This window comes from Mustela lutreola, chromosome 10 (assembly GCF_030435805.1).
Source record: "Mustela lutreola isolate mMusLut2 chromosome 10, mMusLut2.pri, whole genome shotgun sequence".
NCBI classification, from domain to species: Eukaryota; Metazoa; Chordata; class Mammalia; order Carnivora; family Mustelidae; genus Mustela; species Mustela lutreola.
The window spans coordinates 45,402,867-45,416,097 of NC_081299.1; the positions used below are offsets into that span (position 1 = coordinate 45,402,867).

The 13,231-nt window shown below is 36.2% G+C and overlaps 1 protein-coding gene across 4 annotated transcripts in view; it reads left to right on the top strand.

Annotated features, from left to right (window-relative positions):
* The window catches only part of PRKAA2 (protein kinase AMP-activated catalytic subunit alpha 2), a 72,729-nt gene that overhangs the window by 11,360 nt on the left and 48,138 nt on the right, over nt 1-13,231 (top strand). Inside the window, exon 1 of one of the 4 annotated variants that reach the window (XM_059135257.1) lies at nt 5,021-5,089. The exons of the other annotated variants lie outside the window; for them this stretch is intronic. Within the exon in view, the coding sequence (XP_058991240.1) occupies nt 5,080-5,089 (10 nt within the window). The 5' untranslated portion in view covers nt 5,021-5,079. Of the gene's footprint in view, nt 1-5,020; nt 5,090-13,231 lie in introns of those variants that run through there. 4 annotated transcript variants of the gene reach the window in all.

Sequence of the window (13,231 nt, forward strand, 5' to 3'; positions counted from 1 at the left end):
AAAAAGAGTGAAAAGTCTAACATGTATTATTGGAACCTATAGGTTAACAGTTCCTTATAGGCTTAGGATCCTTTTCCCCTATGGAAAGATGACAAAAGAAGGTTTACCTTCTTTTGAGAAAGTTTCCAAGATAAATGTGGTTTCTCAGTTCTATTACCATAATACCAATATTTATTTTGAAAATAACCTGTGATTATTAAATTACAGCTGGACTGAGAGGTCTCTTAAGGGACATGTAATACTCCAAGGAACTGTATTACTACTTCATGATTCCACGATTATAAAACTTGTACAGAAAAAGATATTCCAGCTTCCCTTTATGATGTCTCTTCTGACTCAGTGCACCCCCTTGTGGGAGGCTTAGAAGCTTCATGAATGGGCAGTTATTTGATGTGCTTACTGTTTGAGACATACAAATGCTGGAATAGATGGTATCCATTCATGTGAGTGTCATCCCCCACAACCTACTCTGCGTGTGTGATGTGGGGTCTGGAGGCAAGGATTGGATGTTTTAAGAACTGGTAAAGATGAGTTTGATTCTGCCATACTGATATGCTGTGTTTCTAGTCCCAAATCTTTCTAAAACACTAAGTAAAACTGGTGTTAGATCACTACCTCTTGTGCCCTGTGATCATGCATGTTATTTTGAACCCAAGACTACTGATGATCATACAGATTTGGACACTATGCATTTCCAGAGGGAGGAGAGAGGGAATGGGGAAGAAACAGTATTTGAAGAGATAATGGCAGAAAGTTTTCCAAAACTGATAAGCATGTCAAGCCACAGATTCAGAACTCTGTGAAACCTAAGCAGAAAAAAATAGAGGAAAATAATTCCCTTTGCTTGAGGTTTTTTTATACTGGAGTGGACTGAATCTGTCTATGCAGAAATGAGAGAAGATGTTAAGAGAGAATTTTTTTTTATTTTTTTAAAGATTTTATTTATTTATTTGACAGAAAGATCACAAGTAGGCAGAGAGGCAGACAGAGAGAGAGAGAGAGAGAGGGAAGCAGGCTCTCTGCCAACCAGAGAGCTCAATCCCAGAACCCTGTGATCATCACCTGAGCCGAAGGCAGAGGCTTAACCCACTGAGCCACCTAGGCCCCCCCTGAAGAGAGAATCTTAAAAGTAGCCAGGAGATACTATCTTCAAAGGAACAATAAGCCAATTTTTTCAACAAAGCAAGGAAACAATGGAATGGTATCTTCAGGGAGGTGAAAGAAGTGAACCACCAGCCTATAATTTTGTACCCAACAAAAATATCCTTCAAAATTAAAGGCAAAATACATTTAAGATTAGCATAATTTGAGAGAACTTGTCACCTGCAGACCCACAGTAAACAGAGCATCAAAGGGCATTCTTTCATGAAGACAGAACAAAAACATGCTTCCTCCGATGGAAGCAGGAGGAGATGAAGAACATCTCGAGGGTCAAATATGGGGTAACTAAATAGATGCTGACTATACAAAATAATAATGTTTTGTGTGATATAAACATATATAGGAGTAAAATACAATAGAAAAAGTGGGAGATGAAACAGAGCCAAAGTGTTCTGAAGTCATTGATTGTCTAGGAAATGGTAAAGATACTAATTTATACTAGATTTCTGGTAAGCCAGAGATGCTTGTTGTAATCTCTAGGGTAACCACTGAAATGAAAGTTTAAAGGCCTTAGGGATAAAAAAAAAAAAAAAAAAAATTAGTTTGGTTCTCATTTTGTTTTGGAATGCTAAGTCATTCCACAGTTTTACCTTATTTTTTATATAAGCTCTATTGAGAAATACTTGAACACTTTTACAGTGTAAAGCCAGTGTAAACATTACTTTTAAAAATGAAGCTGAATACAACATATCACATAATCCGTTCTCAAAGAAGTTAGCTGAACAGCCTTTGCCAAAAATTCACACCTTCAGGCTTTCCTGATCTATTTAAAATAGCACATTTTCCCACCTCCAGCCTGTCACTCATTTGGTACTTTATTTTCATTGTTCTCCATTATATTACCATTATGTTTGTTTGTATTCTCCACCTGAATATAAGTTCCATTTATACCTGTTTTCTCAGCATTTGGAGGAATTCCTAGTACACATTAGGTACTCAGAAAATATTTGTCAAGTGAATGAATGAACAAATGGCTGCTCAGAGGGTAAAAACAACTAAGAGAAAAAGATCTTCAAGTATAGGAGTTTGTTCTCTTAATAAAAATATGAGTGAATGTTACATACTGTACTATGGGACTGTTTGAGTCCATGTTTGATTTTCTTGACATTTGGCAGCTCTTGATAAATACCTTTAACCTGTCTGATCCACAGCGAAGGGTACAGCCTTACCCCAGCCTGCATTTTGTCAGAACACAGCAGTTTTCCTTACTTGACTCTTCTCATCCTTTGTCCCTCCTTCCTTAGCCTATCACAATTAAGCTTCATTCCTTCATTGCCCTAATTTCTCAACTCAAGCGCTGGAGTTAAAACAATTAACATGGAGTAAACACTCTTGTGATGTTATAATCAAGAGAGGCTGATAGTTGGGAGGTAAAAGAATGTGAATTTTGAGCTTGGGCACTGCAGGCAGGTATAGCATCTTGCCACTCACTGTTGTCTAATTCTGAATTTCTTTAAACTGGTTGTAATAATATTTACATTATAGTGTTCTGGGAATTAAATAAGACACATATAAAGCACTTAACAGAACTTGTTTAATCAGTGGTGGATAAAAAGGAATAAAGTCTTTTTGCTTCCTGTTCAGAACTATTCTTTAGAGAACTTTAAAGGGCTTTTAGGGAAAGGAAATTTGGAGAAAAGCAATGAGTCTGTATTTTGTTTCACCATGGGTGAAGAAGAAAGGAGCCTTGTGTTATTTTGGCAGAAGTCTGGAGATGGTAGAGGTTGGAACATATGTGCCTCAGATGACTCTCCTGACTCCAGAGTGAAAGCTCTTGATACAATTGAGTAAGGATGGCTGCTGCTTGTCAAGGCCCTGCTTGCTGACTTGTCAGAGCCTAAGTATGGATAGAATGTTATCCAAACATTCTTTCTTAACCTTTTTATTAAGCTCTACCACATATACAAAGATACATACATTCTAAGTGATTTTTTTAGTGAATATTCACAAACTAAACAGACACATAAAATCACTAAAGACACAGAAAATGACCAGCATCCCACAAAGCCCCTATTTGAGCCCCATTTTAGTTACTCTTTCCATCTTCCACCCCCACCAGGGGTAACTACTGTCCAATTAGTTTCACCTTAAGTTTGTAGAGGGACACCTCGGTGGCTCAGTCAGTTAAGTGTCTGCCTTTGGCTTGGGTCATGATCCTGGAGCCCTGGGATCAAGTCCCACATGGGGCTTCCTGTTCAGCAGGGAGCCTGCTTCTCCTGTCTGCTGCTCCCCCTTGCTTGTGACAACTCTCTCTCTGACAACTAAATAAATAAAATATTTAAAAAAAAAAAACAAAACAAAAAACTTTGTAGAAACAGTAGCTATTTTGTGACGGGCTTCTTTCACTTCAACTTGTGTCTGTTGCACATTGCAGCATTTAGTTGTAATTTGTTAATTCTCATCGCTGTATATTATTACATTAAGACTATACCATTATTTATCCTTTTTTTTTTTTTTTTTTAAATTAGGCTCCACTCCCAGTGTGGAGCCCACTGTGGAGGGGCTTGAACTCACAACCCTGAGATCATGACCTGAGCTGAGGTCAAGAATCACATGCTTAACCCACTGAGGCTACTCAGGTGCCCCTTTTTTTCCATTCTGATACTGACAGGCCTGTGGGTAATTCTTACATTTTGCTTATTATGAATATTGCTGCTTTACACATTTTTTTGTTAAGATTTTATTTATTTATTTATTTTTGACAGGGAGAGACACAGCGAGAGACGGAACACAAACAGGGGGTGTAGGAGAGGGAGAACAGTCTTCTGTGGAGCAGGGAGCCCTGTGCGGGGCTCTCTCTTAGAACCCTGGGATCATGACCTGAGCTGAAGGCAGACACTTAATGACTGAGCCTATGCTTTACACATTCCTATACATGTCTTTTTTTTCTATTCATAGCATATTGCTGTATGGGTAAGCATACATACTCAAAATCATATCCTTTAAATATTTTAGAAATAATGTTTTTTCCTACTTTTCAGATTTTTGTCATTACTAAGGCTACTTTTTTTTTTTTTTTTTAAGACCTTATTTATTAAATTGTCAGAGAGAGCACAAGCACGGGGAGCAGCCGGCAGAGGAAGAAGCAGGCTCCTTGCTGAACAAGAAGCCATATGCGGGACTTAATCCCAGAACCCTGGCATCATGACCTGAGCTGAAGGCAGATGCTTAACAGACTGAGCCACCCAGGCACCCAATAGGGCCACTTTTTGAATCATCAACCATAGATTTCTAGAGCACCCATTCGTTTTTATTTAAGTTATTTTGAATCTGTGAACAATACTGTAAACAGGTATCCACTGACATAACATTAGAGCTTTGGGTTTTTCATTTTTCTTACAGAGTTATACTTAGGAATTTCACAATGTTGTAAACACATAGTATACTGCTTTTTAAAAACTTTGATAAGGCTTATTTTATTTAAGATATTCTACATTTGTAAGTATGAAATCACTGTTCAGGAATAATTGTCATATTATCATATCCTTGATAAACATCTTTTATGTTGTCTACTAATTTGGTCAAGTGATTTTTTTTCAGCTAATGATTGATACATGTTTAGGCAAATGTGTCTTTTTTACATAGTTATTTGTTCAAAATAATTTAGAAGCAATCTTTCTAAATATGAAAGGTTTATGAGACCTTGAGTTTGAGAGAAGAATCTCTTTTTTTCTGAAGTATAATTTTTGGTTTTAAAAAATCAAGTTTTATTTGGAATATGTGGTATGTTTTTTGAGAAAAGGATTTTGTTGTATTGTTTTATTTTTTAGTCCACGTGCTGTTTCCAGTCATTTTGCCAGTGGCAACAGAACTCTTTAGGACTCTTGAAAAATGAGAAAGAAACAAACTCTGCCCCCCCAAGAATAGCTTTGGAGATAGCAAGATACTTGAATCACAGCTCTAGCATTAATTTCTTATATGAATTTGGGTAAGTTTCTTAAGTTCTGTGATCCTCAGTTTTCCCCACAAGTCCTTGTAGTGTTTAAATAAGAAAATGTATACAAAGTACTTGTAGGCACACTTGTAGGCACACACGTATATATGAAGTGCCCAGTGTGCTATAACTACTCATTATTATTATCTTATGCCTTTGAGAAATACCTTTCTTCCTATTGATATCATAGCCACTTTTCTCCAAATTCCTTTATTTCCTGAGCCCTGAACTTGTATGCTCCTTTTGCCTTGCTTTTGGAGACCCCGCTGGTTCCTTTCCTCAGCACCCTATAATTTTCCTTCCATTTCTTGGATCTTTGGTACTGAAAGCATAAGTCCATGGACCAGGACAATAGCTTTTTATAAAGATCTCAAAGCACTTGATAACTCTGTATACATTTCTGCTGTATATACATAGCGGAAATTTAGGAGTGGATCACTGAGCCAGAGTATAAATGTTTAGTTTTAGTAGTTACTGCATATTCTGCACCAATTTACACTTTTCCCATGTGTTTGCAATAATTTATATTCCCACCAGCAATATAGAAGTTCATTACTCTGTATATTCACCAGGGCTTGGTATTGTTTGCTTTTTTAATTGTTGCTGAGTAGGCATATTGTGATATTGTATTATATTGTTTTAATTTACATTTCCTTGGTGACTAAACATATTGAGCACCTTTTTATGTGTTTATTGACTAGCTACATCTCCTCTTTACCAAATTTATTTTCCTGGAAGACATTTGATTTCTTCTGAAATGCCTAGACTTTAAATAAATTGCAGTCCTGGTGCTGATGGTGATTTCTTCTGTTAATACTTTTCCGCATTTAGGAGTTCCTGGAATGTAGTACCACAAGGGATTCCTTGGAACTTAGAATGTGTAGATAATACTTTTATACTTTGTCTCTGACAGATATTTGTTGGTTTTTCTCATATATGAGAGATTAGCACACCCAATTTGAAATCCCCTCTCAAATTCTAAAGCTGCAATACAAGTAGTATATGAAACCTAAATTATATGTTCAAACAACCATTAATGTCAGTCATGCATTCCATCCATACAGAAAGTAGTTACTGAACGTCAATTGTATGTTAAACACTGTGCCAGATGCTGCAATACAAAGTAAAATGAGACACTGACCCTGCTCTGAAGGAGCTGATTGGTTTAAAGAGGGAGATCAATAGCAACAACTAGATAGGTAATTATAGCCCTTGATGTTAAGTGCCATCATGGAGAGGAGTGCAGTTGTGCATTGGAGGGTCATTTAATCCAGGCAGTTGAGTTGTTGGAATGATGGGGGAATGCGAGTGGTGTTTCAGGAATGCTAACTGGAATGGTACTTGAGGTAAACTTCAAAAGACAAATGAAACTTGGATAAGTGAGACATTGGAGATTGATGATCAGGGACACAAATGGTTCACATGTTTAACAGAATTCATTTACTATACTCAACAAAATTCTACTTAAATTTAATGAATGCTTATCATGATCTAGATATATTGTTAGCCTTGGAAATTAGAGAAAGCACAGCCCTGATGGGGAATTCAAAATGGTTCTAAATGACTGAAGTATACCATTTGAGTTGAAGGAATGGTGAAAGATGATACTGGAAAGGTACACAGGTGCCTAACTATGTATAACATAAGTGCTTTTCTTATCTATGAAACAAAATGAAGCCTCTACTATTAGTCATTCAAATTACCTCCTTGTTCCAGTTTTTCAACTATGTGCACAAAACATACTAGGATAGGTTTTAGCTTACTAGTAGTATCAGTGGAACCTCCATTTTGTGTGGTACCATAATTTGATCTATCTCAGAACTTCTGTCCATCACCATTATAAAAAGTTCTTGAATCTTCCCTTTGCTTTTTATTTCAGTCATCTTGCCTTATCTGCATTGGAGGGTGTACAGAAGACTGATCTTTCTTGCTATTGAATATTTCATAATGTATCCCCAAATTTTCTCCCTTGCTCCTTAAACCTAGGGTCGGTTTCAAGGTCTCACCCTAAGATTGCTAGGCCATGAAGGGAATCTTGTAGCTAAGGCACTGAAAAATCCTACTCTAACTAGAAGAGCTATGTCCCTAGCATCTCAACTTGGAATTCTGAGTACCACTGTACCCAACCCCAAGTCATTATTATATACAGTATTAGATTCTATAGTACTTTTAACAGTAGTATTATTTTAGACATGAGTGAAATCTGTTGGGTAATCATGGGACGCAATATACTCTGTAATCAATATATAATCAATATGAACCTAGGTTTTAGAATCAGACAGACTTGGATTTAAGTAAGGATTTTTGAAAAAGATTTATGTATTTGAGACACACACAGAGAGCGCGTGCGCGTGCACAGGGGGCAGGGGGAGGGGCAGAGGAAGAGGGAGAAGCAGGCACTGAGCTGAGCAGAGAGTCCAGTGTCGGGGCTCGTCCTAGGACCCCGAGGTCATAATCTGAACTGAAGACAGCTGCATAACCAACTGAGCTACCCATACGCTTCTTAAAGACTGATTTTGTTTATCACTTGTCATTTTTAATGTCTGTAAGCCTCAGTTTTCTGTAAAATTTCCTCATGGGGTTCTTATAAGGTTAAAATGAAGTAATGTATGTAAAAATGTTTACCATGTGTGGATATATATAGACATACAGCTGTTAGTTGTCCTTCCCAGATTAGTGGGAAAGAACCATTAGCTATCCTCAAATAATCCCCACTAAAAATCACACAGGAGCTTGCTATCTGAAGTTTGTATATGCTTCTGAGAAAGATCTGGGTTGCAGTTAAAAGCTGTAGTCATGGGTCACCTGGACTGAATAATGCCCATCTCTTTTGTACTTGGTCAACGTGCTTTCACTTAGAGACCCTCCTGAGGGATTTAGTGTATTTTTGTAGCCTAAATTTTAAGTCAGGTCATCCCAAATGCACCATGAAAATTTTAGAAACTTCTTTAGTTACACTGAGTAATATGGTGATAGACTTGATTTTATTTGTTTAGGCTAATAAAATGGGAGCATAGCACTACATGTGGGAGCATAGCACTACATGTTCCACTACATGTGGAGCATAGCACTGTCATGTTCCAATGAGGTGATACTTTTCAAGGGTCAGAAAAACTTACACATTTTGTACATTGGTCAGGACTTTGTATAGGGATAGGAAATATCATATGAAGCTATTGGGCCTGGGGAGTATATAAAATTAAATAAATTTTTTGTGGACTGAAGCTTTGTCTTTGGTGACATAGTTCAAATTATTATATAATATGTACATGACCTTTACAGCAGAGGGACATTTGACAACCCTTGGCTTTTATTTGAGCCTAGCAGAGAAAAGGATCATAATTCAGGCCTAAAATAATACTTTTATTTTGTAATTGTTCTTTTTCTTTGTTTTACTGGCTGGATATAGTAATCTTACATGATATATTAAAATTGAATGGGAAGTAGTTACTATGAATAGTATGGAATAATGTATAGGAAGAGAGTGTTTCCCATTATACTTGATAAAATTGTAGGGTCTATGCTTGTAAAAAATGCTAGACTTTATTGCGGGTAAGACTAGAAACTTGAACAGTTTATTTCATCTTGCTACAAACAGTCATGTATTTACAACTACATAACACAGTTATATGAAGTCCTAAATGTTGTGTATCCAGAAAAATGTAGAGCTGGAAAACATCCAGGAAATGGCAACTAAAATCATCAGGAGAGTAGAGTGGCATAAAAGACTTACATCCTTCAGTGTGGAATGACCCTTAGGGACTCTGAAAAACAATCTGAGGGTTTTGAAGGGGTGGTGGGTGGGAGATTGGGGGAGCCAGGTGGTGGGTATTACGGAGGGCACGTGTTGCATGGAGCACTGGGTGTGGTGCATAAACAATGAATTCTGTTACGCTGAAAATAAATTAAAAAAAAAAAAAGAAAAAAAGAAAAATCTTAGAGCTGGAAGGGGAATTAGACTTGCTCTAGTCCAACCTGTAACTTAATGCCGGAGTCTATCAAATGGTAATCCTGACAAATGGGTGAGCTTCTTTTGTTTGAGTATTGGACAGTACATGCTGCTGGGTTTAAATCTTGGCCTTAACCACTTCATAGCTGAACAACTGTGGAAAATTCTTAACCTCTCTGTGCTGCGTTTTCCAGGCTTGTTGCTTATTGGTAGTAGCTTTATCCCTTGCAGTGGGTGAAGACTACAGGGGATCTGATGTCCAGCCCCTCCTATCTGCCACTGAGAGATGAACTGAGAATCAAATAAATGTTAGTGTTGCACAGCCTATAGGAAAGGAACACTCAGTATATGATTTCACAATTATGTGGAATTGAAGAAACAAAACAACCAAGCAAAGGGAAAAAAACCAGAAAGGCAAACCAAGAAACAAACTCTTAACTACAGAGAACAAACTGATGGTTACCTTAGGGGAAGTCAGTGGGAGGATGGAGATTAAGGAGGACACTTGCTCTGAAGGGCGTTGGGTGGTGTGTGGAAGTGTTGAATCACTATATTGTACACCTGAAACTAATATTACACTGTATGTTAACTAACTGGAACACCCAGCATCTAGTTCAGCATCCCTGAACTAGAACTCTGATAGACCACTGGTGAGAGTTCAAAGCTGGGAAAGTTTAAATATAGACTTGTTTGTAAGTTTATTTAAATATAAATATATTTATATATCATATATTTAAATATATGATACATATTTATATAATTAATATATATTTTATATTTATAAATTTATTATATTTATATTTAAATATAAACTTACCACACAACCGAGCAATCCAATACTGGATAGAAATAGAAATCTACCCAAAAGAAATGAAGACACATTGGCCTCACCTACATACTCTCACCACAGACACAAATAGCAGACTTATTCATAATCTCCAAAAACTGGAAATTACCCATATGTCCATCAACTGGTGAATGGATATATTTATTGTATATAATTGTAAGATACACATACAAGGGAACATTATTCAGCAATAAAATAGAATAAATTGGTGTATAGAAAAAGAAAAAAATCCACAAAAGTGGATGAATCTCAGAAGTATTAACATATAAGAAGCCAGAGTTGAAAGGCTACATGCTGTATGGTTTTGTTTATAGAATATTCAGAAAAATACTACAGTAACAGAAAACAGATCAGTAGTTGGCAGGGATTGGGGTGGAGGAAAGGGACTAACTATGAAAGGATATGGTGGAATTTTTATGTGATGTTGTAAGTAAGCTACAATTGATTTTAGTAGTAGTTACATGACCATACATGTTTGCCAAAATTATGGTACTATATGAGGGGCAAATTTTAAACTTCAATAAAATGACTTAAAAAATGTATAGTCAGGCTACATTGTTAAGTGGGAAATTTTTTTGTGTGGAGGTAATTTTCAGTATAGGTTGGAGTGGTGAAAAGGGAGGTGTGGAGAGGATTCCTAGAGCAGCTGACTTTTGAAAGAATTTCTATCAGTTTTTTTAAGATTTTATTTATTTGAGAGAGAGAGTCCAAGTGAAAGAGCACGAGCTGAGGGAGCAGCAGAGGGAGAAAGAAAAGTAGACTCCCCACTGAGCAGGGAGGCCAATGTGGGGCTTGATCTCAGGACCACGAGATCATGACCTGAGCTGAAGGTGGCGCTTAATGAATCACCCAGGTGCTCCAGTTAATCACAGCTCTCCTTCTTGAATAATATAAATGAGTTTCATTCTTCTGTATGACAGCTCTTCATCTCATCAAATGTAAAAATCCTAAAAGGCATAGATAGTGTAGGTATGGATTTTTTCCCATAAAATTCCATGGCTTTTGGGAGTATTTTGTGTAATTTGGCTATAATTGAGGAAAAGCAAAATGAAACACGAATGAATGGTAAATTTGTAGAACTTAATCCAAGAAATTGTGTGGGCTATAAATTTATTTCTGTTAGTTCAGGGATGATAGTTCAGCAAAACTGAACATTTGAAATAAGTTCACACCTTTTGAATTTTAAAGTATGTTAAATAGTGAATTAATTCTATTCAGCTGAATAGTAGACAGCTTCAGGAAAGTGGCTTAAATAAGAGTATTTTTCTCTCTTAAAACAATCTGAGTAGGTGGACAGAATGTTGTTGTACCCAGTGACATAAAAAACATGGGTTTCTCTCTTCTTTTGCTTCCCACCTGCCTAATCCTGTCCTCAGGGTTCAAGGTGGTGGCTTTGGCATTCCAGGCTTTAGGATGGAGGAAGGAATGAATAAGCTTAGGAGGGGCATTCTACTTACATATTATTGGCCAGAATATAGTGATAGGGCCAAATTTAGTTAAGAGATGCTAGGATGCAGTCTCTACTCTGGGTAGCCATGTGCTTGGGTATAATTCAGGAGTCTTTATGTCTGGGAAGGAAGGATGGAATAAATACGGGGTATGACACAACTAATTGGTTCACTTTTCATGTGTTTAGTGCAATGCTTACCATGGTAGGCATTCATTAAATAGTTGTTCCATGAATAGACATCCCTTACTGCTTATATTGATCTGGATATTTACTCTGAGTAATGATAAATTATGGCAAATTTGTCCATCCCTGCTATTTTTTAAAAAATCTTCTTTCTTATCTGTGTTCTTCCTTTACAAAGAAGGTATTCCTAATAGCCTGCAGACAGATTTAATACCAGCTAATTTATTTTAGCTCCTTTATTGCTGATATTTTTTCCCCTACTAAAATTTGGAGTCCTGTGAAACCTCTCTTTTCATGTGTATTTGATCAACATAGTCCTGGTATGTGGAAAGTATTCAGTAAATGTTTTTTAGATTGAATAAATGAATGGAAATAAAACTGATGAATCCAAGTCTTTTTCTTTTTTTCAATTACTTCCTTAGAAGAGTTTATGGGTGTAATACAGAAGAAATTCTTGGTCTTAAATCTGTTTTTCTTACAATATTTTTAGGAATATTCATTTGGCTTTCATGTAGAATATGATGATGAGAGAATTTGGATTTAATTATTAAAAGTACTAATTCGCTTATGCACTTATGTTATTAGGCAATAGGGGCAATATAGTTCAGCAAAAAGAAGAGGGATTCATAATATATTTGACTCTTTTTTTTTTTTTTTAAAGATTTTATTTTTAAGCAGTCTCCATATCCAACATGGTGCTCAAACTCACAACCCCAAGATCAAGAGTCGGTAGGTTCAGTGACTGAGCCAGCTAGGCTCCCCCAGTACATTTGACTCAATATTAGATATCCAATTAACATATCAACATTCCTGTTTCAAGAGATAATGTCATTTCTTTTCCAGTGTTTCATGGAGAAAAATTTCTTCAGATAGATGAATCAGTTGTTTTCTCAGATGTCAAAAAGCCATGCCTTAAAAAAAAATTACTTTTAGAAGTTTTTCTCAGCTTTATTTAGGTATGACTGATAAAATTGTAGATACTTAAAGTGTACCTCATGATGATTTGATATATATAATATATAGTGAAAAGATTTCTCCCATGTAGTTAATTAACACACCTGTCACCTCTTTTTTATTTATGCATGTAAAAGTACACATGAAAATAATATATATGTATATATATTCTTTATATTTATATATAGATGAACATTTAAATTCTTTAGCAAATTTCAGTTATACAACACAGTGTTTTCAACTGTAGTCACTAAGTTTACATTAGATCCTCAGATCTTATTCATCTTATAGATGAAAGTTTGTGTGTTTTTACCAAGCTCCACTTTTCTACAAGTTTGCGTTTTTTAAAAGATTCCACATATAAGCAATACCATGCAGTGTTTCTTTATCTGGCTTATAAGCCAGAAGCATAATGCCTCAAAAGTCCATTCATGGTGTCGCAAATATTGCTCTGTGTGTATGTGTGTATCATATCTTCATGCATTTGTTGACAGACACCTAGGTAGTTTCTATGTCTTGGCTGTTGTGAATAATGCTGCAGTGAATATGGAAGTGGGGGTATTTTTCTGATATCCTGTTTTCATTTTTTTAAAATACATATTCAGAAATGGGATTGCTGGATCATATGGTAGTTCTCTTAAATTTTTAAGGAACCTCCATACTGTTTTTTATAATGGTTGTACCAATTTATATTCCCACCATCAGTGCACAAGGGTTCCCTTTTCCCCCCCACATCCTTGGCAACAGTTACCT